Source organism: Aythya ferina (genome assembly GCF_964211825.1).
Source record: "Aythya ferina genome assembly, contig: HAP1_SCAFFOLD_870, whole genome shotgun sequence".
Classification (NCBI taxonomy): domain Eukaryota; kingdom Metazoa; phylum Chordata; class Aves; order Anseriformes; family Anatidae; genus Aythya; species Aythya ferina.
Genome location: NW_028180910.1, coordinates 1 through 14,333, shown reverse-complemented (window position 1 = coordinate 14,333; position 14,333 = coordinate 1). Strand labels below are relative to the sequence as shown.

The following is a 14,333-nucleotide window of genomic DNA, read 5'->3' as shown; positions in this document are numbered from 1 at the left end:
GTGACCCCCGTTACCGCCCCCCCCCCCACAATACTTTGCTGTGCCCCCCCACACACCCCCCAAATTGATCCGTGGGGACCCCCAGAGCCCGGCCTTGCCCCTCCCGGGGGGGGGTTCTGGGGGGTTTTTGGGGGGGTTTGGGGGGTTTTGGGGGTGGGGGGGGGCTTTGCCCGCACTCAAGATGGCGCCCGCGGCTCCTCGCCCCCCCCCCCCGCCAAGATGGCCGCCGCCACAAGATGGCGGCGCTGCCCGCACCCAAGATGGCGGCCGGAAGCCGGCGGGTGAGGGCGGCCGCTGCCCGCACCCAAGATGGCGCCGGGCCCCGCCCTCAGGGCCACACCAAAGATGGCGGCGCCCCCGGCACGTGCGGCCCCACGTGCCCCGCGCCCCGCCGCCGCTCCCATTGGCCAAAAGTGGGTCAGGCCCCGCCCCCTTGCCGCCTCCCCATTGGCTAAATCTAGGTCAGCCCCCCCCGCCCCCCGCGCGGCACCCATGGCCGTGCCGCATGACCGCTGGCCCCGCCCCCTCGCCTCCCTATTGGTTGCACCCCCCACAAACAGCCCCGCCCCCAAGAGGGCGGGGCGCGGCATGCGGGAGCGCAACGTGCGCGGGGTGGGCGTGGCCTCGCTTCGCCCCGCCCCGCGCTTGGAGGGAGCCGAGAGCGGGGCGTGGCGATAGGCGGGGTTAGGGCGGGGTTAGGGCGGGGATAGGCGGGGCGGGGTGGGGATGTGGGCGTGGCCATCGCGAGGCCCCGCCCCCTGGAGCGCCCCCGCGGGCGGCACATGCCGAGGGCACGGCGGGGCGAGGGGCGGCAGGTGGGGAACGGGGGGGGGGGGGGAAGGGAAAATGGGGGGGGGGCACCGGGACCGGGACCGGGGGGACGGGGCTGGGGGGGGGCTGGAACCGGGGGGGGGGGGGCTGGGGGTACCGGGAATTAGGGGTAGGGGGCTGGGGGGGGCTGGGAGTGGGGGTAGGGGGATGGGGGGGGCTGGGAGGGGGGGTACCGGGAACCGGGGGGGTACCGGGGGGGGGGTACCGGGATCGGGGGTATGGGGCCGGGGGGGGGCTGGGATTTGGGGTATGGGGGTGGGGGGACCGGGAACCGGGGAGACCGGCACCGACATTGGGGGTACGGGGCTGGGGAGGGGGGGACCGGGGGGGGACCGGGGCTTTGCGTCAATGGCACCGGCACCGGGGGGGGGCACCGGGATCTGGGGGGGGCACCGGGGTCTGGGGGGGGGCACCGGGGTCTCGGGGGGGGGGCACCGGGAACCGGAGGGGGAGGGGGTCTGGGAGGGGGTGGGGGGGGGGGCACCGGCACCCCCCGGGGCCGTTTCCGGTTGGGGGGGGGCGGTGGGGGAGGGGGGGGGGAGGGGAGCTCCCGTGTCCCGTGGGCGCCGCCGCGGGGTCGCGCGAGGTGAAGCCGCACGTGGGGGGGGGGGCGCACACGTGAGCGCCGCGGGCACGTGGGCGGGCGCGCGCGCCCACCAAGCCCCGCCCCCAAACCCCGCCCCCTGCACGTGCGGCCGCCGCACGTGCCCCCCCCACACACACACCCCCCCCCACGCGCTTCACGCGTGGAGCGCGCGCACCCCCCCCCCCCAAAACCCCCTCCGTTGTCACGTGATGCCGGGCACGAGCCCCCACCCCCACCCCCCCGCGTGGGCGCTCGCCCCCCCCCCCACGCGTGTTTTATTTTTTCCCACGCGTGACCGCGCGTGCACGTGGGGGGGGTGAGGGGAGCGGGGTGGGCGTGGGAGACCTGGGGGGGGCGTGGGGGGGGTCAGGGGTGTATTGGGGGGCATCGTGGGCTGCGTGGGGGGGTCATGGAGTGCGGGGTGGGTGCGTGGGAGGTCCTGGGGGGTGCGTGGGGGGGGGTGAGAGGTGCGTGGGGGGGGGTCGTGGAGTGCTTGGGGGGGGGGGGGGTGGTGTTAAAACGCATCCCCCCCCCCCACGCCCACGCAGGTCCATGGAGGAGGCGGGGGGGTGCCCGGGCCGGGGGCCGGGCCCACTCGTGGCAGCGCTGCCGTGGGAGCGGGGGGGGCCCCCCCACGGGGGGGGGGACCTGGAATACGTGGACCTGGACGAGTTCCTGCGGGAGCACGGGCTGCCCCCCAGCCCCGAACCCGGCCCCGAGCGGCCGCCCGGTGCGTGGGGGGGTCGGGGGGGGCGTGGGGGGGGTCAGGGGGGGGCGTGGGGGGGTCAGGGGGGCGTGGGGGGGTCGGGGGGGGGCATGGGGAGGGTCACGGGGGCGTGGGAGGGGGGTCACGGTGACCAGGAGGGGAGCGTGGGGGGGTCACGGTGACCTGGAGGGGGGCGTGGGGGGGTCGGAGGGGGTGTGGGGGGGGTCATAGAGGCGTGGGGGGGGCGTGGGGGGGTCGGGGGGGGGTCAGGGGGGGCGTGGGGAGCGTCATGGGGGGGGGGGAGGGGTCACAGAGAGCTAGGGGGGGTCGTGGGGGGGTCACGGTGACCTGGAAGGGGTCGTGGGGGGGTCATAGGGGGAGTGGGGGGGGGGTCACTGTGCTGGGGGGGGGTCACAGTGGGTTCCCCTGACCCTTCCCCCCCCCAACCTCTCCCCCTCCCCTCCCACAGCCCCCCCCCCCACCCCGCGCCCCCCCCAGCCCCGGGGTGATGGAAGCGCTGCCGGGGGGGGATGCTCTTCCCGGGGGGGGGTCCCTTGACCCCCGGGGGGGGGCCCTGGACCCCCGGCGGCTGCGTTTCGGGCCGGACGAGCTGCGCCCCCAGCCCATGGCCCGCAAGGCCCGCAAGGTGCACGTCCCCGAGGAGCAGAAGGTGGGGGCCCGGGGGGGGTCCTGGGGGGGGTCTCGGGGCTGGGGGGGGTCCTGGGGGGCTGGGGGGGGGTCCTGGGAGGCTGGGGAGGGGGCTGGGGGGTATGGGGATATTGGTATGGGGGGGTATGGGGGGGACAGAAGGGTCCTGGGGGGGTATGGGGGGGCAAGAGAGGGTCCTGAGGGGGTCCGGGGGGGTCCCGGGGGGGGTCTCAGGGCTGGGGGGGATCCTGGGGGGGGGTCAGAAGGGGTATGGGGGGTGCTGGGGGGGCAAGAGGGGATCCCAAACTCAAACCCAACCCAATGGGGGTCCCTAATCCCAATGGGTGCCCCCCCAATCCCTTGGTGACCCCCCCATTTTATTCTACCCCCCCCAGACGAGAAATCCCAGACACTGGGGGGGTCCTACACATTGTGGGGGGGTCCCAAACATTGGTTATGCCCCCCCTTGACCCCCCCAACGCCCCTTTACCCAACCCATAGGCTCAAACCCAACCCCAATGGGGGTCCCCAAGCCCTTGGTGACCCCCCCCATTTTATTCTCTCCCCCCCCCCCAGGACGAGAAGTACTGGAGCCGGCGCAGCCGGAACAACGCGGCGGCGCGGCGCTCGCGGGAGGCGCGGCGGCTGAAGGAGAACCAGCTCTCGGCGCGCGCCGCCCTCCTGGAGCGCGACAACGCGGCGCTGCGGCACGAGGTGGCGGCCGCCCGCCGGGACCTGGCCCGCCTCCGAGCCCTCCTCGCCCGCTACGAGGCCCGGCACGGCGCCCTCTGAGCCCCCCCGGGGGAATCGGGGACCCCCCGGGGGGATTGGGGAGCCCCCGGGTGATGGGGAGTCATCGGGGTGTTGGGGTGACCCAAGGCGTTGAGGATGACTCAACGCGTTGGGTTGGCCAAGGTCTTGGGTTGGCCAAGGTGTTGAATTCCCATCAAGAAGTCGGGGTTCCATCAAGGTTTTGGGGTCCCCCAATGTCTTGGGGTCATCCCCAACGTCTTAGGGTCAACCCCTAGGTCTTGGGGTCCCACCAAGGTCTTGGGGTTCCACCCAGCCCGCCTGCGAGCCCTCCTCGCCCGCTACGAGGCCCGGCACGGCGCCCTCTGAGCCCCCCCAGGGGAATCGGGGACCCCCCGGGGGGATTGGGGACCCCCCGGGTGATGGGGAGTCATCGGGGTGTTGGGGTGACCCAACGCGTTGCGTTGGCCAAGGCGTTGGGTTGGCCAAAGTCTTGGGGTGACCCAAGGTGTTGGGGATGACTCAACGCGTTGGGTTGGCCAAGGTCTTGGGTTGGCCAAGGTGTTGAGGTCCCATCAAGGTTTTGGGGTCCCATCAAGGTTTTGGGGTCCCCCAATGTCTTGGGGTCATCCCCAATGTCTTAGGGTCAACCCTCAGGTCTTGGGGTCCCCCCAATGTCTTGGGGTCAACCCCCAGGTCTTGGGGTCCCACCAAGGTCTTGGGGTTCCACCCAGCCCGCCTGCGAGCCCTCCTCGCCCGCTACGAGGCCCGGCACGGCGCCCTCTGAGCCCCCCCGGGGGAATCGGTGACCCCCCGGAGGGATTGGGGACCCCCCGGGTGATGGGGAGTCATCGGGGTGTTGGGGTGACCCAACGCGTTGGGTTGGCCAAGGGCTTGGGTTGGCCAAGGTGTTGAGTTCCCATCAAGAAGTTGGGGTTCCATCAAGGTTTTGGGGTCCCCCAATGTCTTGGGGTCAATCCCAACGTCTTAGGGTCAACCTCCAGGTCTTGGGGTCCCACCAAGGTCTTGGGGTTCCACCCAGCCCGCCTCCGAGCCCTCCTCGCCCGCTACGAGGCCCGGCACGGAGCCCTCTGAGCCCCCCCGGGGGGAACTGGGGACCCCCCGGGTGATGGGGAGTCATCGGGGTGTTGGGGTGACCCAACGCGTTGGGTTGGCCAAGGTGTTGGGGTCCCATCAAGGTTTTGGGGTCCCATCATGGTTTCGGGGTCCCCCAATGTCTTAGGGTCAACCCCTAGGTCTTGGGGTCCCCCCAAGTCTTGGGGTCCCCCCCAATGTCTTAGGGTCAATCTCCAGGTCTTGGGGTCCAATCAAGGTTTTGGGGTCCCCCCCAAGTCTTGGGGTCCCCCCCAATGTCTTGGGGTCATCCCCAATGCCTTAGGGTCAACCCCCAGGTCTTGGGGTACCCCCTAGGTCTTGGGGTCCCCCCAATGCCTTAGGGTCAACCTCAGGGTCTTGGGGTCCCCCCCAAGTCTTGGGGTCCCCCCTCACCATCTTAGGGTCCCCCCCTAAGTCTTGGGGTCCCCCCCAGGTTTTGGGGTCCCCCAAAGGTCTTAGGGTCCCCCCCAAGGTGTTGGGGTCCCCTCAATGCCTTAGGGTCCCCCCCTATGTTTTGGGGTCCCCCCAAGATCTTGGCCCCCCCCCAAGACGTTGAGGCCCCCCCCCAATGTCTTGGGGTCCCCCCCAGTTTCGGGGTCCCCCCCTTAATTTTTTTTTGGGGGGGTCCTCCCCTCCATTTGCCCCCCCCATCGGTTATGCACCCTCCCCCCTTTATCCGGGTGCCCCCCCCCTTTTTAGGGTGCCCCCCCTTTTTGGGGTGCTCCCCCCTTTATCCGGGTGCCCCCCCTTTTTTTAGGGTGCCCCCCCCCAAATATTTATTCCCCAGCCCCCGGGCTGGTTTAAAGCACAATAAGGGGGGGGGGCGCCCCCCCCCCCCTCACCCCCCTGCACTGCCCCCCTCCCCCAAGCTCTGACCACTGCCCCCCCCCCCCCAGGTGACAAAATTGGGGGGGGGGGGTCCTTTAACCCCCCCCCCCCCCCCAGTTCCTCCCAGTGACCCATTCCCAGTTAAGGCCAGTAGCGTCACTGGGAGGGGAGGGGGGGGGCACTCCAAAAACCAGCACGTGACCCCCCCCCAAAAAAAAACACCCCCGGGGGGGGGGGGTCCTGCCCCCCAACCCCCCCCCAAAAAACCCCTGCACTTTGACCACTTTAATGCCCCCCCCCCGCCAAAATAAGGGTTTGGGGGGGGGGGACGGTCGTGACCCCCCCCCAAAAAAAAACTGTGATGTGGGGGGGGGGGGTCACATTTTTTTTGGGAGGGGGGCGTTTTGTACATAATAAAACCTCTGAACCCGCCTGAGCCTCATTTGGGGATTTTTTTGGGGGTGGGGGGTTATGGGGTGTCCCCCCCCCCCTCGTCGTCACCCCCCCGTGTCCCTACACCCCCCCGTGTCCCTACACCCCCCCGTGCCCCACCCCCCCAATTATCTGGACCCCCCCCAAACCCTGATGGGCGCAGAGCTCCCCCCACACACACATCCCATGGGGATTTGGGGTCCCCCCGAGAATTTGGGACCCCCCCCAGGTGTTTGGGGTCGTTGGGGGCCCCCAAATTTCCCCTGCCCCCCCCCCAGACACTTGGGGACCCCCCCCAAATCCCCCAGGTCCCAATCCCAAGGCCCCTATGGCCACTGAGTTGTCCTTGTAGGGTCCCCGTTTTTTGGGGGGTGTCCCCATTTTTTGGGGTGCCCCCATTTTTTGGGGTGTCCCCCTTCTTTGTGGGGTCCCCTTTTTTGTAGGGTCCCCATTTTTTTTGGGTGTCCCCTTTCTTTTTAGGGTTCCCTTTTTTTGGGGGGTCCCCCTTCTTTGTAGGGTCCCCACTGGCCACCAAGGTGTCCCCATTTTTGGGGTCTCCCCATTTTTTGGGGTCTCCTCATTCTTTGGGTTGTCCCCATTCCTCACAGGGTCCCCATTTTTGGGGTGTCCCAATTTTTGGGGTCTCCCCATTTTTGGGGTGTCCCCCTTCCTTGTAGGGTCCCCATGGCCACCAAGATCCCCATTTTTGGGGGTGTCCCCATTCCTTGTAGGATCCCCAATGGCCACCAAGGTCCCCAACTTTTGGGGTGTCCCAATTTTGGGGGTGTCCCAATTTTGGGGATATCCCCATTTTTTGTAGGGTCCCCATTTTTGGGGTGTTCCCCTTCCTTGCAGGGTCCCTCTTTTTTGGGGTGTCCCCCCTTTCGGGGTGTCCCCATTTTTGAGGTGTCCCCATTCCTCATAGGGTCCCCAATTTTTGTAGGGTCCCCCCTTTTTTTTGGGTTTCCCCTTTTTTGGGGTTTCCCTCCTTTTTGGGGCGCCCCCTTCCTGGTAGGGCCCCCACGGCCAATGGCAGCGGCGTTGCCATGGCAACGGCGGCCTGGCAGCGAGGCCGCGGGCGCCATCTTGGGTGCGGGCAGGGCCCGGTTTTCTGCCCACAGCCCCGGGGCGGCGGCGCCGGGAGGGGCCGGGGGGGCTCCTCCACTGTCCCGGCGTGCACCGCGGCCCCGCCGCTGCCCCTCCTGCCGCCAAACGCAATTAGCAGGCTTAATTAATTAATCCGGAGCGGAGTCCTCCACGGGTGGACGCTCTACCTTCCCCTCCGCCTCTATGATCGCCGCCGCGTCCCCATTGGACGAGGCCGAGTCCTCCAGCACCACCGAGTGGCGCGGCGCAGAGCGGCCCCAATCCCACCCACTTCCGGCCGTCCCACCGGAAGCGCTGTCTCTCTCTCTCCCATAACCCCCCGCGGCGCTCGCGCGGCCTCTCCTCTGCCTGCAGCAGCCGCCGCCATGGTGGGTCCGGGAGCGGCCGCGCCGGGAATCCGCCGCCATCCGCCACCGGCAGCGGCTCGGGGGGGCCCCGCCGCGCTCCGCAGGGACCCGGGGAGGGCGATGGAGGAGGGAGGGGGGCTTGGGGGCGGCGGATGGGCGAGGGGGAGCGAGGGGAGGGGGGTCCGGTAAGCGCGGCCTGGTCCCGGGGACTGAGGCCTGGTCCCGGTAACCGCGGCCTGGTCCCGGTGCCGCTGATCCCCCGCGTCCCCCCCCCTCCCCTTCAGGGCGTCGACATCCGCCACAACCGGGACCGCAAAGTGCGGCGCCGGGAGCCCAAGAGCCAGGACATCTACCTGCGGCTGCTCGTGAAGGTAGGCCCGGGGAGGGGGGGGGTTGGGGGTCCCGGGGGGGGGGTTTGGGGGTCCCGGTGCCCCCCCCCCGTCCCGGTACTGACCCCTTGCCCCCCCCCCCCGCAGCTGTACCGGTTCCTGGCCCGCCGCACCAACTCTCCGTTCAACAAGGTGATTCTCAAGCGCCTCTTCATGAGCCGAACCAACCGCCCGCCGCTGGCCCTGTCCCGAATGGTGGGTGAGACCCCCCCGGGGACCCCCCCCGGGACCCTTCAGACCCCCCCCGGGACCCGGGGACACCCCCCGGTCTCCCCCGATACCCTTAAGATCCCCCTCCGGTCCCCCCCGGTAGCCAGGGACCCCCCCCCGGTACCCTTCAGCCCCCCCCCCGGTATCTCCTGGTCCCCTTCAGCCCCCCCCCAGTCCCCGGGGACCCCCCCCGGTGCCCTTCAGCCCCCCCCCGGTCCCCGGGGACCCCCCCCCGGTGCCCTTCAGACCCCCCCGGTCTCCCCCCGGTACCCGGGGACCCCCCCCCGGTAACTGTCGGTACCCGGTACCCCCCCCCCAGTATATCCCAGTAAAGCTCCCAATAGCCCCCAACCCCCCCGGTGACCCCCCCAGTACCACAGAGACCCCCCCCCCCCCCCCCTTTCCAAAAACCCATAATATTTGCAGAAAAAAAAAAAGCCCTAAAATGCACTGATTTCACCCCAAATCAGTTCTTCAAAGGATTCCTGATCTGGGGGGTCCCTATCGCGATTGGGGGGGGCCTTGTCGTGATGGGGGGGGCATTTTATAACTCCCCCTCCCCCCAAAAAAATCGTATTTATAGAAAAAAGAACCCAAAACTCAGTGTTTTCACTCCAAAATGCTTTTTTTTAAGGAAGTTTTAATTGGAGGGGGGGGCCTATCGCGATTGGGGGGGCTTATCGTGATGGGGGGGGGGGGCATTTTACAATTCCCCCCCCCCCCCCGCAAAAAAGCCGTAGTAATCGCAGGAAAAAAGGCTCCGAAAAGCACCGTTTTCACCCCAAAACGTTTCTTTAAAACATTTCCGATCGGGGAGGGGCCCTATCGCGATTGGGGGGGGCTTATCGCGATGGGGGGGGCGATTTCTGATGTCCCCCCCCCCCAAAGATCCGCAAGATGAAGCTGCCGGGCCGGGAGAACAAGACGGCGGTGGTGGTGGGCACGGTGACGGACGACGTGCGCATCCAGGACGTGCCCAAACTGAAGGTTTTTTTTGGGGGGGGGCACGGGGGAGGGCTTAAAAATCTTTGGGGGGGGGTCCCCAAATCGTGGGGGGGGGCACGAAGCGCTGGGGGGGGGCAAAAGGGGTTTTAAGGGGGGGGTTGTGAGGATGCTCCATTGGGTGAGTATGGGGGGGGGGGGTTTCTCCCCGTTTTTTTGAGGGGGGGGGACGGGGGGGGGGGCGTAAAAAGCTTGGGGGGGTCCCGGGGGGGGCCACACATTTTTTTGGGGGGGGTCACGAAGCGCTGGGGGGGGCAAAAGGGGTTTTAAGGGGGGGTTTGTGGGGATGCTCCATTGGGGTGAGTGGGGGGGGGTTCACCCCTTTTTTTTTTTAAGGGGGGGGGGGTCACAAAACATTGGGGGGGGCCACAAGGTGCGGGGGGGGCACAAATTTTTTTGGGGGGGGGGCACAAGGGATTTTAAGGGAGGTTTTGGGTGGTGTTTCCCTATTGGGCCTTCAATTCCCACCCTTTTTTTTTAAGGGGGGGGGTCACAAAATGCTGGGGGGGGGCCACAAGGTGCTGGGGGGCTCCCAAATCTTTTTTTTCTGCTGGGGGGGCACGATGGATTTTAACTTTCTTCCGTATTTCTGCCCCATTTTCGATTCAATTTTCAAATTTCCCCCCCCCCCTAATTTTTTGACCCCCCCACTTTTAATTAACCCCCCCCCCAATTAAATTCCGCCCCCCCCCCCCCCCAGGTCTGCGCCCTGAGGGTCACCAAGGGGGCCCGGAGCCGCATCCTGCGGGGGGGGGGCACCATCCTGACCTTCGACCAGCTGGCCATGGCCTCCCCCAAGGGCAAAGGCACGGTGCTGCTCTCCGGTGAGTGCCCCCCCCCCCCAAAAAAAAACCACCTTAACGACCCCCCCGGGGCCCCCCCGCGTGGCTCTGAGGCTTTTTTTTTGTGCCCCCCCCCCTTAAAAAACTTTTAGGGCCGAGGAAGGGGCGCGAGGTCTACAGGCACTTCGGGAAGGCGCCGGGAACCCCCCACAGCCACACCAAGTGAGGGGGGGGGGGGGGGGGCAAAAATAAATTGGGGGGGGGATTTTGGGGAGGGGGGGGTGGAGTTTTGGGGAGGGGGGGGCGGAATTTGGGATGGGGGGGGTGGTGGTGTAATTGAGGGGGGGGTTAAGGAGGGAGAGGGGGGATTTGGGGGGGGTTTGGAGGGGTCGGGGGGGGATTTTGGGGTGGGGGGGGGTTAAAATTTGGGATTGGGGGGAGGCAGAATTTGGGGGGGGTCGATTTTGAGATGGGGGGGTCCAGAATTTGGGGGGGGGGGTCGCAAAATTTGTGGTGGGAGGGGGGACAATTGGGGGGAGGCAGAATTTGGGGAGGGGGGGACGATTGGGAGGGGCAAAATTAATGGGGGGGGGGGCAAAATTTGGGGAGGGGGGGTCAGGATTTAGAACGGGGGGGTTAAAATTTGGGGGGGGCGGTATTTTGGGGAGGGGGGTCAGGATTTGGGTTGGGGGGGCAGAATTTTGGGGGGATGCTGGGGGGGTTCTGGGATCGTTTGGGGGGGGCACTGTTGAGTGGGGGGGGGTCCCGGGGGGGGGGTCTCGATGGGGGAGGGGGGGGGAGTTTTTTTGGGGGGGGGGCTTGGGGTGGTTTTAGGGCTGGGGGGGGGGTCTCTGGGTGCCAGAATCGCCATAAAAAGGGGATTTTTTTGGGGGTGGGGATGGGATTTTTGGGCGGGGGGGGGCAGGATGTTTGCGGGGGGGTCCCGTTGCCCCCCCCTCACCGTGCCCCCCCCCCCTTTTTTTTGCCCCCCCCCCAGGCCGTACGTGCGCTCCAAGGGCCGGAAATTCGAGCGGGGCGCGGGGGCGCCGGGCCAGCCGCGGATACAAGAACTGAGCCCCCCCCCCCCCCGGGGACCCCCCCCCAAAAATAAAACGCCGCTGCCCCCCCCCCCACGGCTCTGTGTGTGCTCTGTGACCCCCCCTCAAATCCCGTGCCCCCCCCCTTTTTTAATCCTCGCCCTCCCTTTAATCCTGTGACCCCCCCAACACTTAATCCTGGCCCCCCCCATTTAATCCAGGCCCCCCCCACTTAATCCTGGCCCCCGCCTTTAATCCTGTCCCCCCCCCTTATTCCTGACCCCCCCCATTTAATCTTGTGACCCCCCCCATTAAATTTATGTCTGTTTCTTAATCCTGCCCCCCCCCCCCTTTAATTTTAGGCACCCTTTTAATCCTGCCCCCCCCCCGTTTAATCCTGGCCCCCCCCATTTTAATCCAGCCCCCCCACTTAATCCTGTGACCCCCCCCCAATTAATTTTATGCCCCCCCCCCCCTTTAAATCCTGGGGGCCTCCTTAATCCTGGGGGCTCCCCCCTTTAATCCTGCCTTAATCCCGTGCCCCACCCCCCTTTTAATCCTGGGGGGGCCCCCCTGGTTTAATCCCGCCCCCCCCACTCCTTAATCCCGGGCCTCCGCCCTTAATCCTGCCTCAATCTGGGTCACCCCCCCCTGTTTAATCCTGTGCCCCCCCCCCCCCAATCCAGGGTTCTCGCCTTAATCCCGTGACCCCCCCTCAATCCGGGGAGCCCCCCTTTTAATCCCGTGCCCCCCCCCCCCTTTTAATCCTGACCCCCCCCATTTAATCCCATGCTCCTTAATCCTTTCCCCCCCCATTTAATCCCGTGCTCCCCCCTTAATCCTGCCTCAATTTGGGGTGCCCCCCCCATTTTAATCCTGTGACCCCCCCTTAATCCCATGACTCCCCCCTTAATCCTGTGCCCCCCCTCCCCATTTAATCCAAGGCCCATCCCTTAGTTTGGGGACCCCCCCTCAATCCAGGGTGCCCCCCCCCCTTAATTCCAGTGTCCCCCTTTTAATCGTGCCCCCCCCCTTTAATCCCGTGGCCCCCCCCTTTTAATCCTACCCCCCCCTTTAATCCCGTGGCCCCCCCCCTTTTAATCCTACCCCCCCTTTTAATCCTGTGCCCCCCCCTTAATCCCAGCGTCCCCCTTTAATCCCGTGCCCCCCTCTTTAAATCCCGTGCCCCCCCCTTTAATCCCAGCTGCCTCCCCTTAATCCCACCCCCCCTATTAATCCTACCCCCCCCCCCCAAAAAAATTCAGTGGCCCCCCCCACTCTCATCCCATTCCCCCCCCCATTATTCCCGTGCCCCCCCTCAAAAAAATTCACCCCCCCCCCCCCCAAACCAACACGGGGGGGGGGAGGGGCTCAGGCTGCCCCCCCCCCTTTTTAGGGAGCCGCCCCCCCCTCATTACAGGGGTGTCACCCGTGGGGGGGGGGGGGCGGGGGGGGGGGGCCACCCTTCCCTGCCCCCCCCCGGGGTAACCGGTCCGGGGGGTGTTGCGCAAAGCGGGGCGGGGGCGGCACCGCCCTGGGGGGGGCGGGGGGGCGTGGAGGGGGGGGGGAGGGGCTGGGCCCCCCCCCCCCCTCCCTGGGCCTGGCTCGGCTCCGTTCAGCTCCGCGGCTCCCAGGTTTGGGGGGGGGGGTCAAAAAAATAAAATAAAAAGGGGCCCCCCCCCCGCCCTAATAATGCGGGGGGGGGCAGGGGAAAAATTGGGGAGAAAAAGGGGGGGGGAGTTGGGGGGGTTTTGGGGGGGGGTTGGGGTTTTTTTGGGGGAGTTTTGGGGGTGTTTTTAGTGGGGGGGGGTTATTTGGGGCCGGAGGGGGGGGATTTGGGGATTGGGGGGGTGGTTTTGGGGCGGGGGGGGGGGGGTTTAGGAGATGGGGTGTGGTGTGGAGGGGGGGGTTTAGGGGGGTGTTTTGGGGCTGGGGTGGGGTTTTTGGGGTTCGGGGGGGCGTTTTGGGGCCGGGGGGGTTGGGGGGGGTGTTTAGGGGCGGGGGGGGGCATTTTAGGACGGGGGGGGTGGCTTGGGGTTAGGGGGTGTTAGGGCCTTGGGGGGGATTTTTAGGGCGTGGGGGGGGATTTTGGGTGTGTTTGGGGGCTGGTGGGGGTTATTTTGGGGTCGGGGGGGGCATTTCGGTGCGGGGGGGGTGTATTTTAGTGCCGCGGGGGGGTCATTTTGAGACCGGGGGGGGGGCTTTTAGGGTTAGGGGTTACCTCAGGGCAGGGGTTGCTTTAGGGTTAGGGGGCGTTTGGGGGCGGACGGGGGGGGTATTTTATCCCGGGGGGGGGTATTTTAGCTGGGGGGGGGGCTGTTTTAGCTGGGGGGGGGGCCCCCTTTGTTACCTGGATCTGCCCCCCCCGGGACCTGTTGCCTCGGAGCCGCGTGGGCCCTGGGGAAGCAGCAGCAAAGCATCAAAAGAAGGGGGGGGGACACCCAATATTTGCCCCCCCCCCCAGGTCAAATTACCCCCCCCCCCCCACCACACACCCCGGCCATGTCCCGGGGGTATTTCCAGCACGGGGGGGTCACCTTCCCGGGGCTCCTTTACTCCCCCCGCGCCCTCGAAGCCGCCCGCGACTTCCCCGTGGAGGACGACGACGTCTTCAACGTCACCTACCAAAAATCCGGTACGGGGGGGGGGCCCGGGGGGGTCCCCGGGGGGGTCCCCGGGGGGGTCAGGAACCAAATGGGGGGGGGTGGACCCCGGGATTAACCCCCCCCCGTGAGCCCAGAGGTGCCCCCAGGGGCATTGGGTTTGGTGGTTTTATTGGGATCCTTTTTTTTTTTGGGGGGGGGGATTTTTATTTTTTTTTTTTGGGGGGGGGGGGGTGAAGGGGACCCCAATGTGTGCCCCGAGGGGGCTCCGATGTCTCCGGGGGGTCGCCCAAAATTTTTAGGGGGGGGGAATGTGTTTGGGGGTCCCTGTGCACCCCCCAATGTCTCCGGGGGGGGGGGGGGCTCAGCACCTCTGGGGAGGGGTCCAAATGTGGTGGGGGGGACCCCAAAACCCCCAGGGGGCCCTGATGGGCCATGGGGGGGCCCCAATATTTCCAGGGGGACCCCAAATGGGTTCAGGACCCCCAGGATCCCCAGATACGCCCTAAGGGGGGGGGTCCCCAACATCTCCAGGCCCCCCCCCAGTACCCCCAGAACCCCCTTTTATAACCCAAAGGGGGGGTCCCCAACACCTCCAGGGGACCCCAAATGGGCTCAGGACCCCCAGGACCCCCAGATACACCCCAAGGGGGGGACCCCAACACCTCCAGGGACCCCCAGGACCCCCAGATACACCCCCAAGGGGGGTCCCCAACATCTCCAGGGGACCCCCAAATGCGCTCTGCACCCCCAGGACCCCCAGATATACCCCAAGGGGGGTCCCCAACATCTCCAGGGGACCCCAATTGGGCTCAGCACCCCCAGGACCCCCCTTCTGTACCCCAAGAGGGGGGTCCCCCAACACCCCCAATAGCACCCCAGATGGGCTCAGCACCCCCAGGACCCCCCTTCTGTACCCCAAGGGGGGGTCCCCAACATCTCCAGGGGACCCCAAATGG

The 14,333-nt window shown here is 67.2% G+C and overlaps 2 protein-coding genes and 1 long non-coding RNA gene across 3 annotated transcripts; all 3 read left to right on the top strand.

Moving 5' to 3' along the window:
* The first annotated feature begins 687 nt into the window (after positions 1-687).
* Positions 688-4,705, top strand: LOC311429372 (D site-binding protein-like). The gene is made up of 5 exons (XM_084540458.1): positions 688-815; positions 1,966-2,151; positions 2,622-2,793; positions 3,348-3,703; positions 3,995-4,705. The coding sequence occupies exons 1-4, from the start codon at positions 727-729 to the stop codon at positions 3,561-3,563; spliced, it is 663 nt and encodes a 220-aa protein (XP_084396584.1). The 5' UTR covers positions 688-726; the 3' UTR covers positions 3,564-3,703; positions 3,995-4,705.
* A 43-nt stretch (positions 4,706-4,748) lies between these two features.
* On the top strand, positions 4,749-5,439 carry LOC311429378. Its single transcript, XR_014688240.1, has 3 exons — positions 4,749-4,777; positions 4,836-4,893; positions 4,991-5,439. It is a non-coding gene; the product is annotated as an uncharacterized lncRNA (long non-coding RNA).
* Positions 5,440-7,296: 1,857 nt separating this feature from the next.
* On the top strand, positions 7,297-10,862 carry RPL18 (ribosomal protein L18). The gene is given in 8 exon segments (XM_084540460.1): positions 7,297-7,372; positions 7,636-7,722; positions 7,828-7,935; positions 8,839-8,937; positions 9,653-9,776; positions 9,887-9,956; positions 10,732-10,768; positions 10,770-10,862. Coding segments are annotated over 8 exon segments (567 nt in total). The 5' UTR covers positions 7,297-7,369; the 3' UTR covers positions 10,809-10,862.
* The last annotated feature ends 3,471 nt before the right edge of the window (positions 10,863-14,333 follow it).

What these genes read in the sequence shown, in the direction of transcription:
- LOC311429372 (XM_084540458.1), top strand. Translation starts at nt 727, where the DNA reads ATGTGGGCGTGGCCATCGCGAGGCCCCGCCCCCTGGAGCGCCCCCGCG. An exon ending in GGCGGGGCGAGGGGCGGCAG is followed by an intron (nt 816 to 1,965) that starts GTGGGGAACGGG and finishes ACGCCCACGCAG; the next exon opens with GTCCATGGAGGAGGCGGGGG. An exon ending in CCCGAGCGGCCGCCCGGTGC is followed by an intron (nt 2,152 to 2,621) that starts GTGGGGGGGTCG and finishes CGCCCCCCCCAG; the next exon opens with CCCCGGGGTGATGGAAGCGC.